This window comes from Hordeum vulgare, chromosome 2H, assembly GCF_904849725.1.
Source record: "Hordeum vulgare subsp. vulgare chromosome 2H, MorexV3_pseudomolecules_assembly, whole genome shotgun sequence".
NCBI classification, from domain to species: domain Eukaryota; kingdom Viridiplantae; phylum Streptophyta; class Magnoliopsida; order Poales; family Poaceae; genus Hordeum; species Hordeum vulgare.
In genome coordinates this window covers 490342841-490359782 of record NC_058519.1, presented here as the reverse complement: position 1 = coordinate 490359782, position 16942 = coordinate 490342841, and the positions used below count along the sequence as shown (strand labels likewise).

At 44.0% G+C, this 16942-nt stretch overlaps 1 protein-coding gene across 3 annotated transcripts; it reads left to right on the top strand.

Moving 5' to 3' along the window:
- Positions 1-7306: 7306 nt before the first annotated feature.
- Positions 7307-15726, top strand: LOC123426799 (chloride channel protein CLC-c-like). Of its 3 annotated transcripts, none has more exons than XM_045110688.1 (8): positions 7307-7658; positions 10193-10523; positions 11392-11592; positions 11729-11906; positions 12708-12970; positions 13766-14035; positions 14119-15250; positions 15419-15726. In XM_045110688.1, the coding sequence occupies exons 2-8, from the start codon at positions 10258-10260 to the stop codon at positions 15506-15508; spliced, it is 2400 nt and encodes a 799-aa protein (XP_044966623.1). In that variant the 5' UTR covers positions 7307-7658; positions 10193-10257; the 3' UTR covers positions 15509-15726. The 3 variants fall into 3 exon arrangements, with proteins under 3 accessions (XP_044966623.1, XP_044966624.1, XP_044966625.1); XM_045110689.1 differs by having other exon boundaries at positions 7388-7658; positions 10168-10523; XM_045110690.1 differs by lacking the exon at positions 7307-7658 and adding an exon at positions 8877-10029.
- Positions 15727-16942: the final 1216 nt, after the last annotated feature.

Genomic DNA, 16942 nt, shown 5'->3' with positions numbered 1-16942 from the left:
CTCTAGGGCATATTTCCAACAAGATTAAGTGGAGAGGAGGTAGATGAGGGGGTGTATGAGCAAGCGCAAGCAAAAAAAGTGTGAGATTGAAGAACAACACGATCTTGGAAGATCAAATCTTGATCAATGCTTGCAGTGCAGTGTCTGTGGATGCTTGCACGGGTACGTCTCAAAACTCCAAGAGATATTGGCAAAGAATCAAAGATCAATACTTCCGCATGATGGACAAGCATCCCAATAGGACACCAGAGACCTTTCGGTCACTCCAAGGTCGTTGGGACGTGATCAAGCTGATTTGTAGTTGTTTGGCACCTTGCTTGGAACAAGTTCGCAATGCACCTCCAAGTGGAACCGTGGAATCATATGAAGTGATTTCATCATTTGACTTTGTTTTAATTGTGTAAGACAAAATTGCCCAACAAAGATACAAAGACATAGAAGCTTAAGAAGGCATTTTTTTTAAACTAGAGCATTGTTGGGATGTGCTCAAAGAGTGCGACAAGTGGAAGTTGATTGACAAAGAATCCCCACAGAAGAGAGTGAACTTACGGACATGGATGAAGGTGAAGATAATGATGGCCCAAGAAACTTGAACAAGCCCGATGGTGACAAGAAGACAAAGGATAAGATCAAGATGGAACAAGAAGCATCGAGCTTGCGGGACAAGATAGATGCCATGGTGCAATCAAATGAGTTGATGTTAACGAAGACATTGGAGATAAAGAAAGAGTTGGCCGAGAAGTAGGCGCGAGAGAAGCATGAGAACTGGCAATTCCCCAAGGACGAGGGGTTGCGCAAGGCGGCCATTGAGGAGAGAAGAGCATGTGCCACTGAGAACAAAGCCATGTCCAAGATTCTTGCCAAAGAGAATATGATCATGACATTGAACCACAATGACATGGATGACATCACCAGGGAATGGCATGATATGGCAAGGAGAGACACCTTGAAGAGGAGGATGCTTGCGTCGGCCGGTGCGTGTTATAGTGTCCGCGATGTTTTCTCATTGGGATTTGGAACCATTGTCACTGATGCATTCAGTGTGCCCGTCGATGATTTTAGTGCCGGAGTTGGAACAAGTGTCGGCGATGGATTCGGGGGCGGTGATGACCTCGATGGATGTGGTGCAGAGTGAAGAGCGACCAAGATGAATTGTCGTCGCTTTTGCATACCAAATGAAGATCAATTGCCCCGAAACTTTTTGGTGATTTTTTATGGACAGAAAGAAGACACAAACGAGCATCGGAAGAAGGATGGAGGCCTCACGAAGGGCCCACAAGCCAATAGGGCGTGGCTTGCGGGGCGTCGAGATGGCTTGTGCCTCATGGCCTTCCCGACTCCGTTATTTGGCTTATAAATTCTCATCTACCCTAAAAACACTAGAGGGAGTACGGAAGCGCTTTTTATGCCACCACAAGTTTGTTTCGACAGTAGGCCATCTGGAGCTCCGTTCTGGCACCCTGTCGGAGGGGGGATCGATCACGAAGGGCCTCTTCATCAACCCTGCTGCCCTCACGATGATGTGTGAGTAGTTTACCACAGAACTACGAGTCCATAGTGAGTACCTAGATGGCAATATCTCCTCTATTTCATCTTCAATACAATGATCATTGCATCTTCGCTTTGATCCACATGATGTAATTCCTTTTGTGCGATGCGTTCGTTGGGATCCGATGAATTGTAGGTTTATGTTGAGATTAGTCCTAATAAATATTTGATTCTCATCTGAATACTTATATGATTCTTATGTGCATGATTATGATAGCTTCGTAATTCTCTCCGATCTATTGAAATAGTTTGGCCAACTAGATCGATATTTCTTTGGTGAGAGAGGTGCGTTGTAGTAGGTTCGACCTGGCGAATTTCTATACCTGAGCGACATAAGGGGACAAGATGCATCTTTGCATTGCTTCTACTAAGGATTAAACGATGGGGTTTATTCATATTGATCGCGTTTACTTTGTCTACATCATGTCATTGTACTCCATGCATTACTTTGTTTTACTTAATACTCTAGATGCATGTTGGATAGCGGTTGATGAGTGGAGTAATAGTAATAGGTGCAGGTAGGAGTCAACCTATTTGTTTATGGACATGATGCCTATATACACATGATCATTGCCGTGAATATCGCATAACTATCCGCTTTTCTGTCAATTTCCCAACAGTAATTTGTTTACCCAATGTATGCTATTTTTCACGAGAGATGCCATTAGGGAAAGCTATGCCCCCCGGGTCTATTCACAACATATTGATAAAGCCTTCAATACCTTGCTGCCATTTAATTGTTTTTATTTTATGTGGCTATCTACAATTATCTACACACCTCACTTGCTTGCAAATAACGAGACCAAGGGGATTGACAACCCTCTTGCGTGCGTTGGGTGCATGTTTTTTGTGTGCAGCCGCTGAAGACGATTGTGGTTGATATTCCTATTGGTTTGTAAACCTTAGTTTTATAATTGAGGGAAATACTTACCCACATTGTGCTACGATAACCCGTTCTTCTTCACGGAAAACCCAACGCAGATCACAAGTATCATCCACCTTTATGCTATGTCCATGGTTCATGGTTCATGTATTGTGCGAAGAATAAAAAGTTGATGCACATTAAAAAGTACGATCCAATTGCCTCACTTGGACACCGTTGTGCTTTACATTTGTATTAATGTGGTGAATACGGAGCCATGCCTTGCTAATATGATAAGATGAATAGGGGTAAACATTCTTTTAGGGTCATATACTTTGAAAAACTGATGATTTTGTTGCTTGTGCTTATAAATATCAGTATGTTGATGTTTGTTAATCCATCATTTCTCAATAAGCATACATGAAAAATATTACATATTGGGTAGCATGTAACATAAAAAAATTGTTTTTATCATTTACCTACTCGAGGACGAGCAGGATTAAGCTTGAGGATGCTTGATACGTCTCCAATGTATATATAATTTTTGATTGTTCCATGCTATTATATTATAATTCTAGGATACTTTTTGAGTAATAATTTACCGATTTACATTATTTTTTAGCACTAACCTATTGACCTAATCCCTGGTGCTAGTTGTTGTTTTATGCGTGTTTTTTTTACTTTTTACGTTTACAATACTAAACGAAGTCCAATTGCCTCGAAACATTTTTATGATTTTTTCTGGACCAAAAGAAAACCTGGAATCCTCGGGAGAAGTCCGGAGGCCACACAAGGGATGCACAAGCCAACAAGGCATGGCCAGAGGGGTCGATGCGGCCTGATGGCTTGTCCCTCCCTGGTGGCCCTCCCACCCCGTTCCTTGGCCTATAAATTCACATATATTCTAAAAACCCTAAATAATATCGTGAAACACTTTTTTTGTCGCTGCAAGTCTTTGTTAAGTGGCAATCTCATCTGGAGCTCTGTTTCGGCACCCTGTCGGAGGAGGGATCGATCATGGAGGGCCTCTTCATCAACCTTGCTGCCCTCATGATGATGTGTGAGTAGTTCATCACAAACCTACGAGTTCGTAGTTAGTATCTATATGGCTATCTCTCTCTTTTGATCATCAATACAGTGATCATCGCATCTTCGCTTTGAACCACCCGATGTAATACTTTTGTATGGTGCGTTTGTTGGACCTGATGAATTGTGGGTTTATATTCCTATTATTCATGAAAAGTACTTGAGTCACCTCTGATTATGATGATTCTTAATTGCATGAGCATCATAGTTTCGTAACTCTCTCCGATCTATTGAATTGCTTTGGCCAAATAGATTAATAGTTCTTCAGTGAGAGGGGTGAGTTGTAGTGGGTCCAACGTGACTGGTTTTTGTATCCGAGTGACAGAAGAGGACAAGATACATCTTTGTGTTGTTGCTACTAAGGATAAAATAATAGGGTTTATTCATATTGATTGAGTTTACTTTGTCTACATCATGTCATCGTTCTCCAAGCATACTCTATTTGTCATGAGCTTAGTATGTAGAGAGGCAAGCAAATAAGTGCTCTTGAAGTGGAGTAATAGTAGTAGGTGCAGGCAGGAGTCGGCCTAGTCGCTTATGGACGTTATGCCTATATACAGATGATCATTGCCGTGAAAATCGCATAACTACCCGCTTTTCTATCAATTGCCCAACAATAATTTGTTTACCCTTCATATATTGCTTTCATGAAAGATGCCATTAGGAAACACTATGCTCCCGAGTCTATTCACTTATATATTTACAGAACCTATCTTTACCTTGGTGCGTTTATTTGTATTTTATTTTATTTTGTAATTTACAATTATCAACAATTATGTACACACCTCACTCGCTTGCAAATAAAGAGATCAAGAGGGACTGACAACCCTCTTGCCCGCGTTGGATGCAAGTTGTTTGCTCTTTTGTGTGCAGCCGCTGAAAATGTTTGAGGATTGATATTCCTATTGGTTCGATAAACCTTGTTTTCTTAACTGAGGGAAATACTTACCCGTATTGTGTTGCAATTACCCGTTCCTCTTCACGAAAAACCCAACGTAGATCATAAGTATCAGGGGCCACAGTGCCTTTAGTAAGGAAAACCTTGAATTGTCTCGTGCTTTGGGTCTACAGTTGGTACTGAACTTCTTGAGTATGGGTCGACACCGATGGACATCCTGCCTATCCACCCGCATATGTGTTACTGAGGAAAAGTAAGCCAAAAGATCGAGAACTCAACATGAACTTAAAAATACTTTGCCAGCATCGACGACCTCCTTCGAGAAATACCACCTAGACCAATGAGTACTATATGTTGGATTTGTCGAGGATATGGCAATGCCGTGAAAATCCGAGAGCTTTGCAATATCATGATCAATTTTGCCCCCGTAGTTGTGTGTGGTGGAGACTAAAATTTCCAAACGACGGGTTGAAGATTTAACAAGATCATTGGGTTTTCATGGTTTTTAAGCAGTTGAAAGTAATGGGAGAAGTGGTGGAGTAGAAGTATCCTCGAAGGAATTAGTATTGTTCAATTTGCTAAGATTTTCTCAGAGGCATATGGATGGAGAAACTAGGATGGACAACAAGGCACCATGGAGACTTACTTGCATATATGACGAAGCAGATTAAAGTGGGGGTGAGGGTGTAAAACCTTTGATTTGATGAGGAGTATAAAAGATAAACCTGACCTGCCATGGTTTTCACGATGTAGTGCTGCGATGAGAGGAACACGTAGGTGTTGGATTGCGGCGAGAAGAGAGATGCTAGACTTGAGAGATGTACTTGACACTTGTGGGCTGATCTAGGATATACCGGCGCGGATTAGTCTTCTGACAAAATGGTGGCTAGGGAAAGCTATACTCGAGTATGGCTAGACCAGACTCTTGTTACGCCTGAGTGGGTAACAATTTATCCAACAGTTGGCGTCTGGCATGTTCACACTCCTGTTTAGGAACATTATGCGATATGGCTACAACTAGAAGTCGAGTATCAGTAAGGGAGGATGGATTGACTACCAAAGTTGTTTCGGTATGAGAAAATGTGAGAGACACATGATGGAAGTGACATGTGGAAGTAATAAAACTATCAACGGGGAGGACCATACATGCTAAACTCCATCGTTTGGGGGTGACCTTAAAAAGTGAGCATGGAAGAATTCAATAGTCAATGGAAGGAAATTAGCAAGCTTAAGGACTTGTTGGCTCGATTGAAGGAAGAACGTGGATGTAGGGGGGTGTCTAGGTACGAATCAAGCTGGAAGATCAACTTGAGGAATTGTTCCATCAAGAGAAGATCATGAGGCGTCAACAACCTTGAGTGTAGTGGCTAAAAGAAGGCGGTAGAAATACATATTTTCCACCATAAAGCTACTATGCCAATAAGAAATATAAGATCGCTATACTCACAAGAAATGATTGGCTAGTCAATGTAGACACGAAAGAAAATGAAAGAGATGATCAATTGTATTTATGGGGATAGGGTCCGAGACTACTCCTAGTGGGTGGAGGACGACACACTATGTAAGGTTGAATCAACCGTCGGCTCGGAGAGCCTTCCCGCCTCCCTCCTCTACTTTGACCGGATGTCGGCTACCGCCTTGACATAAATGGATGCAATGCTCATACCAACCTAATAAAATGTGGCTTCTCCCACATCGAGGATGCACATGCGTTCGTCGACCGCGCAAGCGCAATTGTCATGACAACCGAAGCCCCCCCCCCCCCCGCGCGCATATGTGAAGTCACTTCCAAACATAGGAAGAATCTGTAGTTTAAATTCTAGCAGAAAGTTGAGTTTAAATGATTGTTTAAATCCTAGTTGTAATTCATGTCCTTGTTGAAATCTAGCAAAAACAAAAATCATTCCCAAGACGGAGAAGGAAGTGATCTTGTAGTCAATGACAAGCGGATTCCCTGTGAAAAAAAGCTCCGTTAGGGCATCTCCAACGCTAACCGGTAATCTGATATCGTAAATGTTTGTTTTTATGTCCGGACGCGGTTCATGGACATGGGAGGAAGTCATCCACTGCTATTTACAAATTAATTTGGTTTGAGAAAAGAAAGTAAAAAAGAGACCATCCATGTGATGGATACTGTGGTGTGTTGTCCTGTTGAAAGAAGAGAAATGAGATGGGGATCATGCATGTGAAAAGAGCGAAAAAAAAGAACCACTTGTTTTTCTTTGTTAGTCAATTGTATGTCCGGACCCGCATAGCTCCTCAAGTTCCATAATGATATGACATTACGGCGACCGGTGCTTGTGGGATTACCTCATAGGTGAGGCAAACTAGCATCGTTTCTCAGGCCTTGTAGATCCCTCTCGCCCTCCGGCCGCTTTCCTTGAATCTTTCCTCTTTCCTCTTGCTACAGAAGAGTCGTCCCTATCAAGGCTTAATTTGACAAGGAGGCCGCCCCGTGATGCATGCAACCCATCGGGTTAATTATCAACGAGGCCGCCCGTGATGCACGACGTACCTATGACGACGATGCCCCGGTACCGGTGGTCGGCAAGCACAGTCGTAGCTCAGAACCCATCAAGCCGACCAATCTAGTACTAGGTTCAGAAAGAAAAGCACCACAGACAATTATGAATGAAGCAGAGGAAATGCCAGAAAAGAAGAGACGGCACCGACGAGAAACAGCGAAAGAACGAAATCGCAGGTAAGGTGAGGTCAGGGCCGATCGCAGCCGTCCAGTCCACCTGGCGATCAGCCGTCCCACGTGTCCGCGCTGGCCGCGGGCCCCGCCGGCGCCACGAGGGACACGTTCCCCGAGCCAGCGCAGACCAGATCCCACGTCCGCGCCATGATTGGGAGGGCCGATGAGCCGGCCCCGGATAAAGCCGCGATCGAGTGCGTCGGAAGGGAAGGAAGGCATCCCGATCCGCCATTTCATGCAACCACATACTACTCCGTATATACACGGAGTAGTATTATATTAATCGAGGGAAACGCCCCCGGCAGCCAATGGGCGCGCCTCTGGATCTCGCCCTCGTCTCTAGCGTCTCTTTCTTTTATACCGCCACCTGACTTGTCCCGCCCGCCTCCTTCTTCTACCTCCCTCCCTCCCTCCACTTTTTCCACGGCCTTCCGTTTTCCGTACGCCCTGTGCCTTGCGGGACTCGTACTCTTCCATTTCCGTCTCCGTCGGCGTTTCCCAGGGGAGGAGGCCGCTCTTGATCACGAGAGGAGCACAGCAGGCGCAGGGGGATTCAGGGCCGTCAGGTAATCTCGAGCTCCATCTTGAGCCGCTTGTTGATTTGCATTCCTTTCTTTCTCGTTTCCCGTCCAAGCTTTCCGTTGCTTCTCGATATTGATAGAGCGAGCACGTTCATCCCCGATTGGTTCTCAGAGGAGAAGAGCGGTACCTAGATGCTGCTACTCTTTCTAATTAGCTAGCGCGAAGGGCGTAGAACACTTGCAGGCCAGAGAAGTACTGCTGCTACGTACGTTCAGCAAGAACTAGTGCCGCTTAATTTGATCAGCTAGGCTTGTCTCAACGACAAGGAAACGCAAGGCCAGGCTCGATCCCGACGTGGCAGCCACACGGTGAGCCTCTCGGTTGTCCTCGTGCACACGTCAAGTTGTGATAGGAAAGCGTATGGAGCACAACAAATTTTGAACAAGAAAGAAAACTGCATGGTCTCGTTTTCTCTCTCCAGGAGACATCCCAGCTATGTATCATCATGGTCTAGAACTCGAGATCATAAGTGCTAGACCATGTAATAGAACTCGTTCTGTTGCTGGCTCTATACGAGTACACATTGAATCATTGATACACGTACCTTCTGCAAGCTGTACATTAGTGCCCTTTTTGGTAGCATTCCGTTGCCCTGTTCATTTGAACCTTGAAACCGAACTCTTTCCAACATGTATTACACTACTCAGCTGAGCAGAATGTGATATAACACGAATCGATTCAATACTAACCAGCAATAAGCCGAAACCCAGTAGCGTAATTTAATTAACTACTCTGCATGCAATGGATTAGCTGAGTTCGTATTATACAGTACTCTCTCCAATTTTAAACATATTTAAAAAAAATCACTATGAACTACTCCCTCTGTCCCAAAATAAGTGTCTCAAGTTTGTACTAATTTTAGTACAAAATTATAATAGAGTTGAGGCACTTATTTTGAGACAGAGGGAGTATATATGAAATAAAATGAATGAACTATATTTTAATAAAATATATTTATATACATTCGTATGTAATCCGTAATGAAATTTTAAAAAGACTTAGGAGTATTAGAATTAAAAAGAAAGAGAATTTCGTAGTATATAGTATTCCATCCGTCTTAAAATAAGTATCGTTGCTCTATATAAAATTTATATTAATTTATTATTAAATGTGTGACATTTAATTTGGAACGGAGGGAATAGTGCAATTAAAAAGAGAGAGGATGCGATTACTTTTGAGCGACTCTTCTTGTCCTCTTGTTCACATGTGGGAAGGATAAAGATGAATGGAGCAGTGAGTCCGCTGATTGATCGATCCGGAAAGGTAACAATATAGAATCCAGTTGGAATGGGTTATCTTACATCAGGATCGAGTTAACAATGATGAGATGAGCCGTGAGGGGGGCGGCAAAGCTGGCCGCGACGTGCGGACTCGAACCCCTCTTCTTGTTTTCCGGGCGGCCAAAAGATCTCGAACCCGATTCGTCCCGTGGAAGCCGGGAATCCACCGCCTTTACACGTGCAGCAGTTGGGAATCAGCTGCTGGGTTGGGTTGGTCTGGATGCGTGCGTGCGTACGTACGTACGTGGTGGATGGTTGCCAATTTGACCCTGTTTTCAGGACTCTTTGATTGAGACTCTTCCGTGTTAGCTTAAACACGGGGTGTCGAAAATGGCTTTGGCACCTGCTTGGGGACGGCGAGATGTGCGTGCGTGCGTGACGCTGTCGTAGCAGGGAACCAGTGATCTCAGCCCATGTCGCCGCCATTAACTCCGGTCGACTTGATTTCGGTTTGGCGCGAAACCAGATCCGTAGAAGAGACAGACGGCGTCGGCGTCGGCGTCGGCGTCTTTATCTGAATGAATAGTGTACCTCTCGCCTGCACCGAATATCACCGGCAAGCTAGGCGGGCCCACCGGTGGACACCGGGCCGTGGCGGTCCGTCAGCTCCACTTCACATATTTTCTCTTATTTGTCTATAAAAAAAACACATTTTCTCTTCTTTTCCGTTTGTTATCACTTGCCAGAGAGCACCTGATAATTAGGTAGGACCGGCCGGGGTACGAGTAGGTAGGTTGTGAGAACATCTCAAAAAAAAAAAAAAGTAGGTTGGGAGAAACCACGTGGTGCACGCACTCACGTGAAAGGCTCCCCCGCCATTTTCGTCGGCCTCGCTTCCCGTAGGCCGGCGTGCGCAGCGCTCGTCCGCTGTCTCACGTCGCTGCTGCGCTGGCTCTCGCTGGTTCGCCAGCGCCAGAATCCTCACATTTCCTGCCCCGTCAGTCTCGGAAAATTTCTTCTTCTCCCCGCAGCAGAACAAAAGAAATAAATTCCACCAGAAAGAAAAATCAAAGGATTCGCTGTAGAGTCGCTGTAAGTGTCACGTGGAACACGTGTGCTCCACACGGATCTAGTGGTAAGATTTTTCCTCTTTTCCCAGATTATTTGGATTTTACAAGCGCTGCTGCTGGTAGTACGATTTCTCCCGTGCCCTTCCTTTTATCTGTATTTATTTATTGTGTTTTGGCGCTATCATTCACTTCCATTTCTGTAGCTCACGCGCCTCCCATAAAGCGCAGGGACCCGAGGAGAGGAGAGGAGAGGAGAGGAGGCAGGCGTCAGCAAGCAGCAAAGGGAGAGGAGAATGGACGGCGACCACGCGCCGCATTCCAACCAGCACCCGCCGCCGCCGCCGATGCCGGAGCGGGAAAGCAGCTTCAACTACGACATCGAGAGCATGGACGGCGGCGGGTGGCGCGGCGCCGGGAGGTACGCCTCGTCCGACGCGCTGCTGCGGTACGACGACGACGGCCCGCGGGAGCCGCTGATGCGGAAGCGCACCATGAACACCACCTCCCAGATCGCCATCGTCGGCGCCAACGTCTTCGCCATCGAGAGCCTCGACTACGAGTAAGCCGTCCCCCCTCCCCGTCTCCACTTTCAATGTTTGACTTGGACACTAGAAAGTTCGTTAGCATCTTCTACCCAATTTCCCAGGGGAATACGTTATCCTCTACTAGAAAGTATGATCCTTCACGTGCCTTTCTTGTCTGGTATAGTATTACTAACTACTTCCGTAGTTTTCTCCAACTACAATTATTTAGGTATGGAGGGAATACATATCAAAAATATTAAATGTTTTTGGCAGTAGTACTTTTCAAAGAATTCGGATAATATGTAAAGTTAATTAGTTAACTCGAGGCTCGTCTTTCCACTGCCACGTAAGTGCTGAATGGAGATTGGCATGAGCCAGGAGACGAACCGATTGTTATTATTATTTTCAACTGAATAACTGATGATTGTAAGGTTCCTTATCTGAAACGCCAGGTTTTTTAAGCAGTCCTAGGAATGTACTTCGAGGAACACTTGCTATATACAGTATATATTTATCAAGTGTGGAGTCAATTGCACAAAGCTTTTATTGAAGAAAAGGGTGGAAAATGGGGAGATGTAATCCCAAAACTAACAAGGAGTAATATGTTCATATATTCTACTAAGATGAAATTTAGAATAGGGAGCGAAATCGGGAGTAGTAAATATCAAAGTTATGATGAATTTAGATGCTTATTCACTGACTGCTTGTGCAAACCTAATATATCAAGAAAGATTTAAAAGGGCGACTGCACAAGTTTTTGCAATGACGTTGTAAGCAAGTAGACGATTGAATTCTGAAGGGAAACAAATAATGTAGTATGTAAAGTGCACATGGTAATACCGTATACTTCAGTAGGCATGTTTCATTACTCGCGCTCTGAAAACTCTGTGCTGTGTGTTTCAGGATTGTGGAGAATGATCTTTTCAAGCAAGACTGGCGATCGAGAAAGAAGAATCAGATATTTCAGTATGTTGTTCTGAAATGGGCATTAGTTCTTCTTATTGGCTTGTTGACTGGACTTGTTGGCTTCTTCAACAACCTTGCAGTCGAGAATATTGCTGGATTCAAATTGGTGCTCACAGGTGATCTTATGCTCCAGAAGAGGTAAAGCTTCACTCCGGTGCTTTTGCTGTTTTACCATAAGGTGTAGTTTAAATATATTATGTTGTTTCCCAATACTGTTTGATTTGCAGCAATGGAGTAATGTGAAGTTGTCGATTGCGTGCTGCTTCCAGTGCAGGTACTTCACAGCATTTCTGGCATATGGAGGCTGCAATCTATTCTTAGGAGCCACTGCTGCAGCACTATGCGCTTACATAGCACCAGCTGCTGCTGGGTCTGGTATCCCTGAAGTTAAAGCATATCTTAATGGAGTTGATGCTTACTCTATTTTAGCTCCCAGCACACTCTTTGTGAAGGTAAGATTTAACTCAGACTCGTGCTTCTATTACGTTTTCAGTAATACCTACATTATGGTAAATGCTAGCTTATCTGGATCATTGTTGGAATTTTCATCCTTACCTTTGAAATGATTTGCATGCCTGTCACAGAACCTATGTTACATTTTCAGTGCTGCTAGGTAGTATAGGAAAGGAAATAACGACGTTTTGATATCTCAAACAAGGAGTATAAGTTTGTCTTTGGAGGTATTAGGTTTCAGAATTTTCGGCGGGCAGTCAGAGATTGTATGGTACCATCCTTGATTTCGTTCCAGCTGTGGTGATTTTCCTAAACTTCTGCTTACAGTCCTTTGTATAATAAGCAAAATCCTATCTGCTACAGAAATAAAAAAACTTGGAAAATTAATCTATAGTTGAAACTCTGCAGCATCCTTTCTCTTATGGCTGTAGCATGTAGGCTATTCCAGACAATACATCTGTTACATGAGGACACTCATCATTATTATTTCTCCGTTTTAGTTTTTTCGGAAACTTCAGAAAAATCCTATGGTATCAGTGTTGAGACTTCTTCAGATTTGTGATGCCAAAGGCAACCCACTACTTTCCAGAGCTTGTCATTATATGGAACTCTGAAGAGAAAAATGATTCAGCTGCAGCTTTTTTTTTTGTTGCGAAAAAGCACATATGGTTGATAGCTTCAGAATAAAGTGGTGGAGTATAACTAGCTGGCAAATCATTGGACCAATACAAACAGTTGTTTCTAATTGTATGCAGAGTCAAATTACGTTGTTCTCATAACTTTCTTCAATTACGGTGCAGATATTTGGTTCAATACTTGGAGTTTCAGGTGGATTTGTACTTGGGAAAGAAGGTCCCATGGTGCATACAGGGGCATGCATTGCCAACTTGCTTGGTCAGGGGGGATCACGCAAGTACCATCTCACATGGAATTGGCTGAAATATTTCAAGAATGACAGGGATAGACGAGATTTGATTACATGTGGTGCAGCAGCTGGAGTGGCAGCCGCATTTCGTGCACCTGTTGGTGGTGTACTCTTTGCTCTGGAGGAAGCAGCATCATGGTGGCACCTCTTTCCCTTCTCAAGCTGTTCATTCGTACCTTAATGTAGATGATAATCTTGTCAGTTGTGCTCTAAGTTTTTTGTAACCGTGTTTCTAGTTACCACTTTGAAAGTACAAATCGAATAATAAAAAAATACCTGCCTTGCCATCGACACTGGCACTGGGTATGTAATAATTTACTAACTTCCACAACCTAAACCTGATATTAAAATGTTACAGACCACAAGTTAGTATGCTGATAAGGCAATTAGTTAAAATGGACGATCCTCTTTGTGGAAGAAGTACATGGTCTGGGGTTGAAAGCAAATTGGATAGTGGTCAAATGATATTTGATCCATATGAAAAGGCGAATACAAACTCAATTTGGCCGAATTGGATATCTGCATAACTGCTAGTTTGCAATTTGAGCTTACCTAATGAAACATCAATTTTGCACTTTTTCAAGAAAATTGTCCAATTAATTTGACATATAGCGACAAAATATTATATTTATTGATTTATCGAATTCGAGTTGGTCTTCAGGTGAAATAACATTCCAGATAAAAAAATTAAAATCTTATTCACATCTATAATTTTCCATATATTTTGAATGTGGAAGAAGCTATTGATTGGATGGGTTTGTAAACCTTATGTGTCCTAGTGAATGTGGAAATAGGTTGTTAAATAATACGAATGTACTGCTTCTGTTTCACAACCGTGCATGGTTAATATGATTGTTATGTGAACGTGTTCACTTTATTGTGTTTCTTTTTAGCTTTTCCCATGACTATAAGGTTCTGCTTTTGTTTATTCAGGTGGCGAAGTGCTCTTCTATGGAGAACATTCTTTACAACTGCTGTTGTTGCTGTAGTGTTGAGGGCCCTGATTGAGTTCTGTCGTAAAGGAAAATGTGGTCTCTTTGGGCAAGGAGGGTTGATTATGTTTGATCTTAGCTCGAACATCCCATCATATGGTACCCAAGATCTCATTGCGATTATTATTCTTGGAGTAATTGGTGGCGTCTTCGGAGGCCTTTTTAACTTTCTCTTGGATAGGATTCTTCGTGTCTACAGTATTATCAATGAGTAAGTGTACATTCATGTACTTTTGCCAATTTATCTCCCAGTTTGAAAGAAAACCTCATTTACATTGTCATGCTTCCATGCAGGAGAGGTGCCCCATCCAAGATCCTTCTCACCATCACAATATCGATCATCACTTCGGCGTGCTCCTATGGGCTCCCTTGGCTTGCTGCATGCTCTCCGTGCCCTGTTGGTTCAATGGAGGAATGCCCCACCATTGGCCGCTCTGGAAATTTCAAGAGCTTCCAGTGCCCGCCTGGTCATTACAATGGTCTGGCATCACTCTTCTTCAACACAAATGACGATGCCATCCGCAATCTCTTCAGCCGTGGTACCGAAAATGAGTTCCACATGTCTAGCCTTTTCGTGTTCTTCATCGCTATCTACTGCCTTGGTCTCGTGACATATGGCATTGCTGTCCCATCTGGTCTCTTTATCCCGGTAATACTTGCCGGCGCTACATATGGACGCATTGTGGGGACACTTCTTGGTCCCATGTCTGATATCGACCCTGGCCTCTTTGCACTGCTGGGTGCCGCATCTTTCCTTGGTGGAACAATGAGAATGACGGTGTCAGTCTGCGTGATCCTTCTGGAGCTCACAAATGAGCTCCATATGCTCCCTTTGGTCATGCTCGTCCTCCTGATATCAAAGACCATAGCCGATTGCTTCAACAAAGGGGTGTATGATCAGATTGTGGTGATGAAAGGCTTGCCATTCATGGAGGCTCATGCTGAACCGTACATGAGGCACTTGGTAGCTAGTGATGTTGTGTCTGGGCCACTCATCTCCTTTTCGGGTGTTGAGAAGGTGGGCAACATTGTTCATGCGTTAAGGATCACGGGCCACAACGGGTTTCCAGTGGTCGATGAGCCGCCTGTATCAGAAGCTCCGGAGCTGGTTGGGCTCGTGCTTAGATCACATCTGTTGGTTCTTCTGAATGGAAGGAACTTCATGAAGGAGAAGGTGAAAACAAGTGGTAGCTTTGTGCTAAGAAGGTTTGGTGCATTTGACTTTGCAAAGCCTGGTTCCGGGAAAGGTATGAAAATCGAGGACCTAGATTTCACTGAGGAAGAAATGGAGATGTACGTCGATCTCCATCCAATCACAAACACTTCGCCGTACACGGTGGTCGAAACAATGTCGCTTGCAAAGGCCGCAGTCCTGTTCAGGGCACTAGGGCTAAGACACCTGCTGGTTGTGCCAAAGACCCCAGGGGTGAGACCTCTCTATCTCCATAATATCCATACATACTTTAGATCCTTAAATATTGTATTCCACATTCTTTGCTTGCATGATATGAAGTTCATACTGCAGCTGTATTTTATTTATAATATATCGCCAATTAGAGGGTGTTAACAGTTTTTTCTTCTTGTTTCAATGCAGAGATTTCCTATCGTTGGGATTCTCACCAGGCACGATCTCATGCCGGAGCATATCCATGGGCTGTTCCCCAATCTCCGCAAGTCACACTGAGAAGCAAAATCAGCAGACCATGCACAATTTTCTTGTACGTGTTGTTATTTCTCATGAAAGGTGCTGCTTCATTGGATCATGGAATAATCAATCTGATATGTCTATTGTAAAGAGTTGATTCCCTATCAGCAGTTGAGTGGGTTTCATTTTGGCAGCTTGTGATCTTTGTGTAACAAAAACAATCCTCTCCTTGTCAGTACATGTTCTCTTTCTCTCTTGCTTCACCGTGTGGTTCTTCTCATCTGCACCTCCTGTAACTTGGACCGCAACACCTTGTCGGTAGTAGAGTAGCATGTTATCCATAGCGATCTCTGAACAAAATGATGCCGACATGGCACTGAAATCTGAATCTCAGTATTCATGGCCAGCCAAAGGAAATGCCGTTGCTTCTGAACACACTGTCTGGCTGTCCACAGTCCACACGTCGGTGGGAGGCGCCTCGTTTGTTGCTGCCACATGCCTGCCGGTGGGCGTTGGTTTTTGCAGCAGCATCGGCAGAAGTTCGCCGGGATCCCTTTCCACGGTGACTGGTGGCACCTACTGCTGACCTGACTACCAGAAATCCGCTGGCCCACACGCCAGACATGAACGGAAAGGGGGAACAGTGACAGGCAAGGCACCATGATGCTGCCTCTATAGATTCCAGCAGCAGGTGTGCTCATTGCTTTTCCTCCTTTTCTTTTATTTGTGCGAGGCATCAGGCATGGCAAATGGCAACAACTTTATGCACAAACTCCTCATCAGCTTTGGCACCAGTATTGAATTAGATTTTGTGCGTGTGGAAACCTTTTGGTCGGTTTGTTCTCTCCCATCTTTGTGTCAGCTGCAAAGGATTGTTGGCTGCAGTGCAGGCCATCATATTTGTCGTGAGATTGTACATACACTGATACACATGTGTATGGTGGGGATGGCATAAGGCATGTACCTTGCCTTGCAAGCAAGGCAGGCTATCGATGCATGTTTTCTTCTTTTTGTATTGGTCTCTTGGTGCTGAGGTGAGCCGTGGCTCTTCCCTGTCATTGATCTCGCAGTAGCTTTTTTAAGACCGTTCTCTTGGTACTGTAGTTTACTTTGCCTGTTTTTCACCCTTTACTAACAGCGGCTTGGTTCAGCTGTCACAAAGTTTAGATGAGTTCCATTGAAATCTATGTGAGAATGGAAAATTCTCAGTGGATTTCATGTATAGGGCGCTGACATAGGCTGAAGTGTCAGTCGATAATAACAGAAAAATATGACGCATGAAGGTTCCACTAAAAATAAAGATATTTTACGGGGTATCTTCGGAAAGGGGTCATTTTTAACTAAAGATAACCTCGTCAAGCGGAACTGGCATGGTGAATCTGGCATGTAATGGAACCTCGTTGTCTTCGTGATCGCGCCCCTGTTTTGTTTTGAGCCTGTTCAATGAAACCCGCGGTAGCATCAAAGACCAAT

Excerpts from the sequence above, each read along its gene's own strand:
- LOC123426799 (XM_045110688.1), top strand. The coding sequence starts at position 10,258 with ATGGACGGCGACCACGCGCCGCATTCCAACCAGCACCCGCCGCCGCCG. Across the intron at positions 12,971-13,765 it reads CTGGAGGAAGCAGCATCATG|GTGGCGAAGTGCTCTTCTAT; the intron begins GTGGCACCTCTT and ends TTGTTTATTCAG. Across the intron at positions 14,036-14,118 it reads GTCTACAGTATTATCAATGA|GAGAGGTGCCCCATCCAAGA; the intron begins GTAAGTGTACAT and ends GCTTCCATGCAG.